The sequence below is a fragment of the Bombina bombina genome, chromosome 11 (assembly GCF_027579735.1).
Source record: "Bombina bombina isolate aBomBom1 chromosome 11, aBomBom1.pri, whole genome shotgun sequence".
Taxonomy (NCBI): Eukaryota; Metazoa; Chordata; class Amphibia; order Anura; family Bombinatoridae; genus Bombina; species Bombina bombina.
Window position 1 is genome coordinate 60,870,387 of NC_069509.1, and position 14,234 is coordinate 60,884,620.

Genomic DNA, 14,234 nt, shown 5'->3' on the forward strand with positions numbered 1-14,234 from the left:
GCAAGAGAACTGCTACTTACATACCAAAGTTTCTCTTTAACTTTAAAAAGACAATAACTATTTTTATATAGCCATCTCATACAGTGCCGAGATACGGGTCGAGGTCCAGGGACCCCCAGGCGGAGCTGATAGATACTCTGGCGGTTCCTTGGACCTTCAGTCTAGCATATCTATTTTCTCTGTTTGCTCTTCTTCCTCGGGTCATTGCTCGGATCAAGCAGGAGAGGGCATCGGTGATCCTCCTTGCACTGGCCTGGCCTCGCAGGATTCGGTATGCGGATCTGGTGGACATGTCATCTGTCACCTTGGAGACTTCTAATTCAAGGATCCTTCCTTCACCCACATCTAATTTTTCTGAAGCTGATTGATTGGAGATTGAACGCATAATTCTATCCAAGCGGGGGTTTTCTGATTCGGTCATAGAGACCATGATCCAGGCTCGTAAACCTGTGACTAGAAAGCTTTACCATAAGATATGGCGTAAATATCTTTATTGGTGTGAATCCAAGGGCTACTCATGGAGTAGAGTTAGGATTCCCAGAGTTTTGTCCTTTCTCCAAGAAGGATTGGAGAAGGGTTTATCGGCAAGTTCCCTTAAGGGTCATATCTCTGCCTTGTCTATTTTGTTACATAAACGTCTGGCGGATGTCCCAGATGTTCAATCTTTTTGTCAGGCTTTGGTTAGAATCAGGCATGTATTTAAACTAATTACTCCTCCATGGAGTCTGAATTTAGTTCTCAAAGTTCTTCAAGGGGTTCCATTTGAGCCTATGCATTCCTTAGATATTATGTTGTTATCTTGGAAAGTTTTGTTTCTTGTTGCCATTTCTTCAGCCTGAAGAGTGTCTGTCTGAACTTTCGGCATTACAATACAATTCTCCTTACCTTATTTTTCATTCCTATAAGGTAGTTTTACGTACTAACCTAGGGTTTCTTCCTAAGGTTGTTTCAAACAGGAACATTAATCAGGAAATTGTGGTTCCTTCCTTGTGTCCTAATCCATCTTCTCCAAAGGAACGTCTTTTTCACAATTTGGACGTGGTCCGTGCTTTAAATTTTATTTACAAGCGACTAAGGACTTTCGTCAGTCGTCTTCTTTGTTTGTCATTTTCTCTGGGAAACGTAAGGGTCAGAAAGCTACGGCTACGTCTTTCTTTTTGGCTGAAGAGTATCATAGGTTTTGCATATGAGACTGCTGGACAGCAACCTCCTGAAAGAGTTACGGCTCATTCCACTAGGGCTGTTGCTTCCTCATGGGCATTCAAAAATGAAGCTTCTGTAGAACAGATTTGCAAGGCTGCAACTTGGTCTTCTCTCACACTTTTTCTAAATTTGATACTTTTGCCGAGGCTGTTTTTGGGAGAAAGGTTCTTCAAGCAGTGGTACCTTCTGTTTAGGTTCCCTGTCTTGTCCCTCCCTTATCATCCGTGTACTCTAGCTTTGGTATTGTATCCCACAAGTAAGAATGAAATCTGTGGACTCATCGTGTCTTTAAAGAGAAACAAATTTATCAGGTAAGCATAAATTTTATTTTCTTTTTAGACACGATGAGTCCATGGCCCGCCCTGTTCTCTGAGACAGGTTGTTATTTTTTGTAAACTTCAGACACCTCTGTACCTTGGCTTTTCCTTTCTCTTCCTAACTTCGGAAGAATGACTGGACTGGGAGGGAAGGGAGGAGCTATATATAGCAGCTCTGCTGTGGTGCTCTTTGCCTCCTCCTGCTGACCAGGAGGTGAAATCCCACAAGTAAGGATGAAATCCGTGGACTCATAGTGTCTAAAAAACATAATTTATGCTTACCTGATAAATTCCTTTCTCCTGTAGTGTAGTCAGTCCACGGGTCATCCATTACTTATGGGATATTAACTCCTCCCTAACAGGAAGTGCAAGAGGATCACCCAAGCAGAGCTGCTATATAGCTCCTCCCCTCTACGTCATACCCAGTCATTCGACCGAAAACCAAACGAGAAAGGAGAAACTATAGGGTGCAGTGGTGACTGGAGTATAATTTAAAATTTAGACCTGCAATAAAAAACAGTGCAGGCCGTGGACTGACTACACTACAGGAGAAAGGAATTTATCAGGTAAGCATAAATTATGTTTTCTCCTGTTAAGTGTAGTCAGTCCACGGGTCATCCATTACTTATGGGATACCAATACGAAAGCTAAAAGTACACGGATGACGGGAGGGACAGGCAGGCTCTTTACACGGAAGGAACCACTGCCTGAAGAACCTTTCTCCCAAAAACAGCCTCCGAGGATGCAAAAGTGTCAAATTTGGAAAAAGTGTGAAGTGAAGACCAAGTTGCAGCCTTGCAAATCTGTTCAACAGAGGCCTCATTCTTAAAGGCCCAAGTGGAAGCCACAGCTCTAGTAGAATGAGCTGTAATTCTTTTAGGAGGCTGCTGTCCAGCAGTCTCATAGGCTAAACGTATTATGCTACGAAGCCAAAAAGAGAGAGAGGTGGCCGAAGCCTTTTGACCTCTCCTCTGTCCAGAATACACGACAAATAGGGAAGAAGTTTGTCGAAAATCTTTAGTTGCCTGTAAATAAAATTTCAGGGCACGGACAACGTCCAGATTGTGCAGAAGTCGTTCCTTCTTTGAAGAAGGGTTAGGACACAATGATGGAACAACAATCTCTTGATTGATATTCCTGTTGGTAACTACCTTAGGTAAGAACCCAGGTTTAGTACGCAGAACTACCTTGTCTGAATGGAAAATCAGATAAGGGGAATCACAATGTAAGGCCGATAACTCAGAGACTCTTCGAGCCAAGGAAATAGCCATTAAAAACAGAACTTTCCAAGATAACAGCTTGATATCAATGGAATGAAGGGGTTCAAACGGAACACCCTGTAAAACGTTAAGAACTAAGTTTAAGCTCCATGGTGCAGCAACAGTTTTAAACACAGGCTTAATCCTGGCCAAAGCCTGACCAAAAGCCTGAACGTCTGGAACTTCTGTCAGACGTTTGTGTAAAAGGATGGACAAAGCTGAGATCTGTCCCTTTAACGAACTAGCGGATAAACCCTTTTCTAAACCTTCTTGTAGAAAAGACAATATCCTAGGAATCCTAACCTTACTCCATGAGTAACTCTTGGATTCGCACCAATGCAAGTATTTGCGCCATATTTTATGGTAAATTTTCCTGGTGACCGGCTTCCTAGCCTGTATTAAGGTATCAATCACTGATTCCGAGAATCCACGCTTTGATAGAATCAAGCGTTCAATCTCCAAGCAGTCAGCTTCAGAGAAATTATATTTGGATGTTTGAAAGGACCCTGAACCAGAAGGTCCTGTCTCAGAGGCAGAGACCATGGTGTTCAGGACGACATGTCCACTAGGTCTGCATACCAGGTCCTGCGTGGCCACGCAGGCGCTATTAGAATCACTGATGCTCTCTCCTGTTTGATCCTGGCAATCAATCGAGGAAGCAACGGGAAAGGTGGAAACACATAAGCCATGTTGAAGGCCCAGGGTGCTGTTAGAGCATCTATCAGAACCGCTCCCGGGTCTCTGGACCTGGATCCGTAACACGGAAGTTTGGCGTTCTGGCGAGACGCCATGAGATCCAGATCTGGTTTGCCCCAACGCCGAAGTATTTGGGCAAAAACCTCCGGATGAAGTTCCCACTCCCCCGGATGAAAAGTCTGACGACTTAGAAAATCCGCTTCCCAGTTCTCCACGCCTGGGATGTGGATCGCTGATAGGTGGCAAGAGTGAGACTCTGCCCAGAGAATTATCTTTGAGACTTCCATCATCGCTAGGGAACTCCTTGTCCCTCCCTGATGGTTGATGTAAGCCACAGTCGTGATGTTGTCCGACTGAAACCTGATGAACCTCAGAGTTGCTAACTGAGGCCAAGCCAGAAGAGCATTGAAAACTGCTCTTAATTCCAGAATGTTTATGGGAAGGAGACTCTCCTCCTGAGACCAAGATCCCTGAGTCTTCAGGGAGTTCCAGACAGCGCCCCAACCTATCAGGCTGGCGTCTGTTGTTACAATCGTCCAATCTGGTCTGCTGAAGGGCATCCCCTTGGACAGATGTGGCCGAGAAAGCCACCATAGAAGAGAATTTCTGGTCTCTTGATCCAGATTCAGAGTAGGGGACAAATCTGAGTAATCCCCATTCCACTGGCTCAGCATGCACAATTGCAGTGGTCTGAGATGCAGGCGTGCAAAGGGTACTATGTCCATTGCCGCTACCATTAAGCCTATTACCTTCATACATTGAGCCACTGACGGGTGCGGAATGGAATGAAGGACACGGCAAGCATTTAGAAGTTTTGTTAACCTGTCTTCTGTCAGGTAAATTTTCATTTCTACAGAATCTATAAGAGTCCCTAAGAAGGGAACTCTTGTGAGTGGCAATAGAGAACTCTTTCCTTCGTTCACTTTCCACCCATGTGACCTTAGAAATGCCAGTACAAACTTTGTATGAGACTTGGCAGTTTGGAGACTTGACGCTTGTATCAGAATGTCGTCTAGGTACGGAGCTACCGATATTCCTCGCGGTCTTAGTACCGCCAGAAGAGAACCCAGAACCTTTGTAAAGATTCTTGGGGCAGTAGCCAATCCGAAGGGAAGAGCTACAAACTGGTAATGCCTGTCTAGGAAGGCAAATCTTAGGTACCGGTAATGATCTTTGTGAATCGGTATGTGCAGGTAGGCATCCTTTAAATCCACTGTGGTCATGTACTGACCCTTTTGGATCATGGGTAAGATTGTCCGAATAGTTTCCATTTTGAACGATGGAACTCTTAGGAATTTGTTTAGAATTTTTAAATCCAAGATTGGTCTGAAGGTTCCTTCCTTCTTGGGAACCACAAACAGATTTGAGTAAAACCCTTGTCCGTGCTCCGACCGCGGAACCGGGTGGATCACTCCCATTAGTAAAAGGTCTTGTACACAGCGTAGAAACGCCTCTTTCTTTATCTGGTTTGTTGACAACCTTGAAAGATGAAATCTCCCTTTTGGAGGAGAAGCTTTGAAGTCCAGAAGATATCCCTGAGATATGATCTCTAACGCCCAGGGATCCTGGACATCTCTTGCCCAAGCCTGGGCGAAGAGAGAAAGTCTGCCCCCTACTAGATCCGTTTCCGGATTGGGGGCCCTCACTTCATGCTGTCTTAGGGGCAGCAGCAGGTTTTCTGGCCTGCTTGCCCTTGTTCTAGGTCTGGTTAGGTTTCCAGCCCTGTCTGAATCTAGCAACAGAACCTTCCTGTTTTGGAGCGGAGGAAGTTGATGCTGCTCCTGCCTTGTAGTTACGAAAGGCACGAAAATTAGACTGTCTAGCCCTTGGTTTGGCTCTGTCTTGAGGCAGGGCATGGCCCTTACCTCCAGTAATGTCAGCGATAATTTCTTTCAAACCGGGCCCGAATAATGTCTGCCCTTTGAAAGGTATGTTAAGCAATTTAGATTTAGAAGTCACATCGGCTGACCAGGATTTTAGCCACAGCGCTCTGCGCGCCTGAATGGCGAATCCGGAATTCTTAGCCGTAAGTTTAGTTAGATGTACTACGGCATCCGAAATAAATGAATTGGCTAGCTTAAGGGCTTTAAGCTTGTTTGTAATCTCATCCAATGGAGCTGATTCAAGGGTCTCTTCCAGAGACTCAAACCAAAATGCCGCCGCAGCCGTGACAAGCGCAATGCATGCGAGTGGTTGTAATATAAAACCTTGTTGAGTAAACATTTTCTTAAGGTAACCCTCTAACTTTTTATCCATTGGATCTGAAAAGGCACAGCTATCCTCCACCGGGATAGTGGTACGCTTAGCCAGAGTAGAAACTGCTCCCTCCACCTTAGGGACCGTCTGCCATAAGTCCCGTGTGGTGGCGTCTATTGGAAACATTTTTCTAAATATAGGAGGGGGGGGAAAGGGTACACCGGGCCTATCCCACTCCTTGGTAATAATCTCTGTAAGCCTCTTAGGTATAGGAAAGACGTCAGTACACGCCGGTACCGCATAGTATCTATCCAGCCTACATAATTTCTCTGGGATTGCAACCGTGTTACAATCATTCAGAGCCGCTAATACCTCCCCTAATAGTACACGGAGGTTCTCAAGCTTAAATTTAAAATGTGAAATGTCTGAATCCAGTCTATTTGGATCAGATCCGTCACCTACAGAATGAAGCTCACCGTCTTCATGCTCTGCTACTTGTGACGCAGTATCAGACATGGCTCTAACATTATCAGCGTACTCTGTTCTCACCCCAGAGTGGTCGCGTTTACCTCTAATGTCTGGCAATTTAGATAAAACTTCAGTCATAACATTAGCCATGTCCTGTAAAGTGATTTGTAATGGCCGCCCTGATGTACTTGGCGCCACAATATCACGCACCTCCCGAGCGGGAGATGCAGGTACTGACACGTGAGAAGAGTTAGTCGGCATAACTTTCCCCTCGATGTCTGGTGAAATTTTCTTGACATGTACAGATTGGCTTTTATTTAAAGTAGCATCAATGCAATTAGTACACAAATTTCTATTGGGCTCCACATTGGTCTTAGAACATATTGCACAAAGAGATTCCTCTGTGTCAGCCATGTTTAAACAAACTAGCAATTAGACTAGCAAGCTTGGAAAATACTTTTCAAACAATTTTCAAGTAATATATAAAAAAACGTTACTGTGCCTTTAAGAAGCACACAAAAACTGTCACAGTTGAAATAACAAATAACCGGATTAGTTATAGAAAACAATTTTTTACAGTAAATGTATTGATTTAGCAAAGGAATGCACCCACTAGCAAATGGATGATTAACCCCTTAATACCGGAAAAACGTATAACAATAAAATATAAACGTTTTAATCACAGTCAACACACAGTCTCACAGGTCTGCTGTGAGTGATTACCTCCCTCAAAACTAGTTTTGGAGACCCCTGAGCTCTGTAGAGACGTCCTGGATCATGCAGGGAGAATAAGGAGATTTGTGACTGAATTTCTACTGCGTAGAAAAGCGCCAAAATAGGCCCCTCCCACTCATAATAAAACAGTGGGGAAGCTGAATAAACTGACTTTATTTAAAATAAACGATAGCCAAGTGGAAAATAATGCCCAAAAATTTTTTTTTCACCAAGTACCTCAGAGAAAAAAACGATTAACCTGCCAGTAAACATTTTAATATATGAAATGATATTAAAAAGCCTGTTGCTAGTCGCTCTCACTGCAGAAAGGCTATAAGTTATATGTATACAGTATTTTCTTAGTGAAGTGCCATTCCCCAGAAATACCTCAGTGCCAACATACATAACAGCCTGATACCAGTTGCTACTACTGCATTTAAGGCTGTACTTACATTTTAACGGTATTAGCAGTATTTTCTCAGTCAATTCCATTCCTTAGAAAATAATATACTGCAACATACCTCTTTGCAGGTAAACCCTGCCCGCTGTCCCCTGTTCTGAAGTTACCCCGCTCCTCAGAAGGCAGAGAACAGCAAATGGATCCTAGTTACGTCCGCTAAGATCATACACAAACTCAGGCAGATTCTTCTTCTAATGCTGCCTGAGAAAAAAACACACTCCGGTGCCGTTTAAAATAACAAACTTTTGATTGAAGAAATAAAAACTAAGTTTTAATAACCACTGTCCTCTCACACATCCTATCGATTAGTTAGGTGCAAGAGAATGACTGGGTATGACGTAGAGGGGAGGAGCTATATAGCAGCTCTGCTTGGGTGATCCTCTTGCACTTCCTGTTAGGGAGGAGTTAATATCCCATAAGTAATGGATGACCCGTGGACTGACTACACTTAACAGGAGAAAGAAACAAATTTATCAGGTAAGCATACATTTTCTTTTTGTGGCAATGTAGTTGCATCTGTAAAAATGTCCATATATGTAAAAGAAAACCTAGTAATATTGTTCATGTTAAGAGTGTTTGTTTTTATACCCCATGCAATTATTCCACATCTGCTTCTTTCTCAGGACACCTTTCTGCACAAGGACATATCTTGTACCTGATGATTTTCAGCAAAGGAACATTCACCTGATAAACTCAATAAAAGATTTCTTACACAGCGATGAGTCAGAGTTCAATGAATTTAAATCTCACTCTGGAAAATTTAGACAGGTAAGGTATTGGCTATTTCCAAAAGTTGTTAAAGGAACATAAGAACTAGGCATGGTTGTATATTCTTTTGCATTATTCTACTAAATACATGCTGAATATGGCTGCAGGCAGCGGAATTTGTCTTTTTTTTTTTTTTTTTTGTGTTCCTTTTAAAGATTTCACTCTTTATCATGTTTTAATGGTTATATCTGGTTTATTTCCATGCTGAATCCTGTTTGCTTGTTTTTTTGCAGTGTATCACAGCTCAAAGTTTAATTGTACTCAATTTTGTAAAATGTTCAAAGGTTAATCAGTTAATGACAAGTCGTGTGTTTTTTTTTGTTTTTTTTATGGCGATAACATGACATCCATAAAGCCTGTCTTTCTAGCAGTTCAGTGTTAATACATTTGAATACACTTGGTTTAGGGAATAGAATGATAAAAAGAATAAAGGGGCTCCTCATGTGTAGATCCATCAAACAGGTGTAAGGAAGTGAAATTCAAAGTTAGCCAAATGGGTACTCACATTTTATTAGAGCACCCTTATGTGCTAGTAGATACAGACTGATATACTTAGGGGCGTATCAACTCACCCACTCTGGATTCCCCTGTCGAGAATATTCTGAAATGTAAGGGAAGCACTACTTGTGCAGATCAACCAGAGCTATATGGCAATAGTGTGGAAAATGGCAGATGGGTACTTACATTTCGATCAAGCACACCTATGTGCTGGTAGAAGCGGACTGATATATTTTGAATGGCGTATCTGCACTTTAAATTAAAAAAAAAACCTTTGTTTATTAAAAAACAAGTAGTGGACTAGGGGGTATCACAGTATCCCTTTAGTATGCGACTCGTTTCTCAGCCCTAGAAAGGTAGTTTCATCAGGCAAAAAAAATCACCTTATAACTGTCCTGCTATTTAAATCTTTGTTGCACCAATAAAAAACCACTTAAATCATGCCCTTAATGGGCGTGTATACCAAACCAATATATATATATATATATAACTATGTACACCTATACCAGTTATTAAAACGTCATAATAGATGTTATGGTCAAATACAGTACATATTCCAGTTAATGAAGCATTGTATTAAATATCACGTCACAAAGTTTCGACCTGTATGCAAACAGGCAGGCTTCATTCTATTGTCATTTGTTTTTAGTTATTTAGAGATACCAATCATCATGTAAACCGTTGTAACCCTCTTTGTACATATGTATTTTATATTTGTAGGGATTGGTTGGAAGTGCTATCCTACCTTGATTGATTCGGCGTTGGTGTTAACTCACTACTTTGATCACATCTTGTGATTAAGTGGGTTTCAGCGTGTTGAATATTTCATGTGTCTTATTTCCGTGTTTTTTACTTCTGTGTATGAAGATAACCCCCCCCCCCAACTTTCAAGTGTATAGTTAATTCATGTGATCCCTACCTGACCAATCAGAGCTATCTTTATCGTCAATTCAACACGTGACCGCAATTCTCCCAATTACGCAGCGATTACGGTCTATTGAATGTGCTGCGTCCCTGTCTCCAATTCTGGCTCAGTAGGTGTCAGGATGCTGCCATCAAGACGCACAAAGCAATAACGCTCAAAAAAAAATAATAATAAAAAAAAATATATATATATATTGTTTTTGCACACCTTCACCCCATCAGAGTTTCACAAAGGGTTAACCTTTATAGAAATCATGTTTATTTAAGAGGAGCAATCCTCACACACATTCTATATCATGACCACTTAATGAATACAATCACACACATGAAATTTATTGGCATTAATTTATATTGAGCACATTGTATTTTATAGTTGACATATATAGGTTGGGGGGGGTTATCTTCATACATAGAAGTAAAACACACGGAAATAAGACAAACTATTTAACACGCTGAAACCCACTTAATCACAAGATGTGATCAAAGTAGTGAGTTGACACTAACGCCGAGTCAATCAAGGTAGGATAACACTTCCATATGTCCAAAAAGGTTTACGATGATGATTGGTATCTCTAACTAAAAACAAATGACAATAGAATGAAGCCTGTCTGTTTGTATACAGGTCAAAACTTTGTGACGTGATATTTAATACAATGCTTCATTAATTGGAATATGTATTTGACCATAATATCTATTATGACGTTTTAATAACTGGTATATGTGTACATAGATATAGATATATATTGGTTTGGTATACACGCCCATTAAGGACGTGACTTAAGTGGTTTTTGATTGGTGCAACAAAGATTTAAATAGCAGGACAGTTATAAGGAGATTTTATGCCTGATGAAATGGCATTTTTAGGGCTGAGAAACGCTTTGCACACTAAGGGGATACTGTGATACCCCCTAGTCCACTACTTGTTTTTAACTATATTGTTTTTTAATAAACATAAACATTTTTTAAATTTAAGTGCAGTGGTATCACTTTTTATTTTTGTGCCCTCTTCAATGTGGCTTGGTCACAAACATACACGTTTGTCCTGCATTGAGTCCTGCCTTTTTGGGAGAGCTTGGAGTTGGTGAGCCGATACGCCATTTGAAATATATCAGTCTGCTTCTACCAGCACCTAGGTACTCACATTTCGATCAAGCACACCTATCTGGCATTTTCCACACTATTGCCATATTGCTCTGGTTGAGCTGCACACGTAGTGCTTTCCTTACATTTCAGAATATTCTCGACTGGGAAATTCAGCTGATACACCCCTATATATATATATCACTCTGTATCTACTAGCACATAAGGGTGCTCTAATAAAATGTGAGTACCCATTTGGCTAACTTTGAATTTCACTTCCTTACACCTGTCTGATGGATCTATACATGAGGCGCCCCTTTGTTCTTTTTATCATTCTACAGTTTATCCGGTTTTATCTGTGAGGAGGAGGCAGCCATCACCATTTTGTCTTATCCCTTGTGGAGACATTCATCTTGGGAAGAGTGTTTTATATTTACTTTGGGACTTGAATTGAACTACATTGTATATTTACTCTCTTTTGTTAAAAATACCATTTTATCATATTTTCTGATTCATATCTAGTATACGCACCCCCTCTGATTCTAGCTTTTTCTATATGGTTTAGGAAATGTAACTGAAGTGTTCATATTTAGCAATATAATTGTAAAGGTTTAAAATAATATTTCTTTTTCTTTCATGTAATTAACAAGAGTCCATGAGCTAGTGACGTATGGGATATACATTCCTACCAGGAGGGGCAAAGTTTCCCAAACCTTAAAATGCCTATAAATACACCCCTCACCACACCCACAAATCAGTTTTACAAACTTTGCCTCCAAGGGAGGTGGTGAAGTAAGTTTGTGCTAGATTCTACGTTGATATGCGCTCCGCAGCAAGTTGGAGCCCGGTTTTCCTCTCAGCGTGCAGTGAATGTCAGAGGGATGTGAGGAGAGTATTGCCTATTGAATGCAGTGATCTCCTTCTACGGGGTCTATTTCATAAGGTTCTCTGTTATCGGTCGTAGAGATTCATCTCTTACCTCCCTTTTCAGATCGACGATATACTCTTATATTTACCATTTCCTCTACTGATTCTCGTTTCAGTACTGGTTTGGCTTTCTACAAACATGTAGATGAGTGTCCTGGGGTAAGTAAGTCTTATTTTCTGTGACACTCTAAGCTATGGTTGGGCACTTTATTTATAAAGTTCTAAATATATGTATTCAAACATTTATTTGCCTTGACTCAGAATGTTCAACTTTCCTTATTTCCAGACAGTCAGTTTCATATTTGGGATTATGCTTTAAATTATCATATTTTTCTTACCTCAAAAATTTGACTTTTTTCCCTGTGGGCTGTTAGGCTCGCGGGGGCTGAAAATGCTTCATTTTATTGCGTCATTCTTGGCGCGGACTTTTTTGGCGCAAAAATTCTTTTCCGTTTCCGGCGTCATACGTGTCGCCGGAAGTTGCGTCATTTTTTGACGTTATTTTGCGCCAAAAATGTCGGCGTTCCGGATGTGGCGTCATTTTTGGCGCCAAAAGCATTTGGGCGCCAAATAATGTGGGCGTCTTATTTGGCGCCAAAAAATATGGGCGTCGCTTTTGTCTCCACATTATTTCAGTCTCATTTTTCATTTGCTTCTGGTTGCTAGAAGCTTGATGTTTGGCATTTTTTTCCCATTCCTGAAACTGTCTTATAAGGAATTTGATCTATTTTGCTTTATATGTTGTTTTTTCTCTTACATATTGCAAGATGTCTCACGTTGCATCTGAGCCAGAAGATACTACAGGAAAACCACTGCCTGCTGGATCTACCAAAGCTAAGTGTATCTGCTGTAAACTTTTGGTAGCTATTCCTCCAGCTGTTGTTTGTAATAATTGTCATGACAAACTTGTTAAAGCAGATAATATTTCCTTTAGTGATGTACCATTGCCTGTTGCAGTTCCCTCAACATCTAAGGTGCAGAATGTTCCTGATAACATAAGAGATTTTGTTTCTGAATCCATAAAGAAGGCTTTGTCTGTTATTTCTCCTTCTAGTAAACGTAAAAAGTCTTTTAAATCTTCTCTCTCTACAGATGAATTTTTAAATGAACACCATCATTCTGATTCTTTGGACTCTTCTGGTTCAGAGGATTCTATCTCAGAGATTGATGCTGATAAATCTTCATATTTATTTAAGATGGAATTTATTCGCTCTTTACTTAAAGAAGTACTAATTGCTTTAGAAATAGAAGATTCTAGTCCTCTTGATACTAATTCTATACGTTTGGATAAGGTTTTTAAAGCTCCTGCGGTTATTCCAGAAGTCTTTCCTGTTCCTAATGCTATTTCTGCAGTAATTGCTAAGGAATGGGATAAATTGGGTAATTCATTTACTCCTTCTAAACGTTTTAAGCAATTATATCCTGTTCCGCCTGACAGGTTAGAATTTTGGGACAAAATCCCTAAAGTTGATGGGGCTATTTCTACCCTTGCTAAACGTACTACCATTCCTACATCAGATGGTACCTCGTTTAAGGATCCTTTAGATAGAAAAATTGAATCTTTTCTAAGAAAAGCTTATCTATGTTCAGGTAATCTTCTTAGACCTGCTATATCATTGGCTGATGTTGCTGCAGCTTCAACTTTTTGGTTGGAAACTCTAGCGCAACAAGTAACAAATCGTGATTCTCATGATATTATTATTCTTCTCCAGCATGCTAATAATTTCATCTGTGATGCCATTTTTGATATTATTAGAGTTGATGTTAGATTTATGTCTCTGGCTATCTTAGCCAGAAGAGCTTTATGGCTTAAGACCTGGAATGCTGATATGGCTTCTAAATCAACTCTACTTTCCATTTCTTTCCAGGGAAACAAATTATTTGGTTCTCAGTTGGATTCTATTATTTCAACTGTTACTGGTGGGAAAGGAACTTTTTTACCACAGGATAAAAAGTCTAAAGGTAAAAACAGGGCTAACAATCGTTTTCGTTCCTTTCGTTTCAACAAAGAACAAAAGCCTGATCCTTCGTCCTCAGGAGCAGTTTCAGTTTGGAAACCATCTCCAGTCTGGAATAAATCCAAGCCTGCTAGAAAGGCAAAGCCTGCTTCTAAGTTCACATGAAGGTACGGCCCTCATTCCAGTTCAGCTGGTAGGGGGCAGGTTACGTTTTTTCAAAGAAATTTGGATCAATTCTGTTCACAATCTTTGGATTCAGAACATTGTTTCAGAAGGGTACAGAATTGGTTTCAAGATGAGACCTCCTGCAAAGAGATTTTTTCTTTCCCATGTCCCAGTAAATCCAGTGAAAGCTCAAGCATTTCTGAATTTGTGTTTCAGATCTAGAGTTGGCTGGAGTAATTATGCCAGTTCCAGTTCCGGAACAGGGGATGGGGTTTTATTCAAATCTCTTCATTGTACCAAAGAAGGAGAATTCCTTCAGACCAGTTCTGGATCTAAAATTATTGAATCGTTATGTAAGGATACCAACGTTCAAGATGGTAACTGTAAGGACTATATTGCCTTTTGTTCAGCAAGGGAATTATATGTCCACAATAGATTTACAGGATGCATATCTGCATATTCCGATTCATCCAGATCATTATCAGTTCCTGAGATTCTCTTTTCTAGACAAACATTACCAATTTGTGGCTCTACCGTTTGGCCTTGCTACAGCTCCAAGAATTTTCACAAAGATTCTCGGTGCCCTTCTGTCTGTAATCAG

General features: G+C 40.6%; 2 protein-coding genes across 2 annotated transcripts in view; one reads left to right on the forward strand and one right to left on the reverse strand.

Annotated features, from left to right (window-relative positions):
- Nucleotides 1–14,234, reverse strand: part of SYNGR3 (synaptogyrin 3) — a 398,922-nt gene that overhangs the window by 121,579 nt on the left and 263,109 nt on the right. The window lies entirely within an intron of this gene.
- The window catches only part of ZNF598 (zinc finger protein 598, E3 ubiquitin ligase), a 69,808-nt gene that overhangs the window by 39,806 nt on the left and 15,768 nt on the right, over nt 1–14,234 (forward strand). Inside the window, exon 12 of the mRNA XM_053694487.1 lies at nt 7,937–8,081. Within this exon, the coding sequence (XP_053550462.1) occupies nt 7,937–8,081 (145 nt within the window). The remainder of the gene's footprint in view (nt 1–7,936; nt 8,082–14,234) is intronic.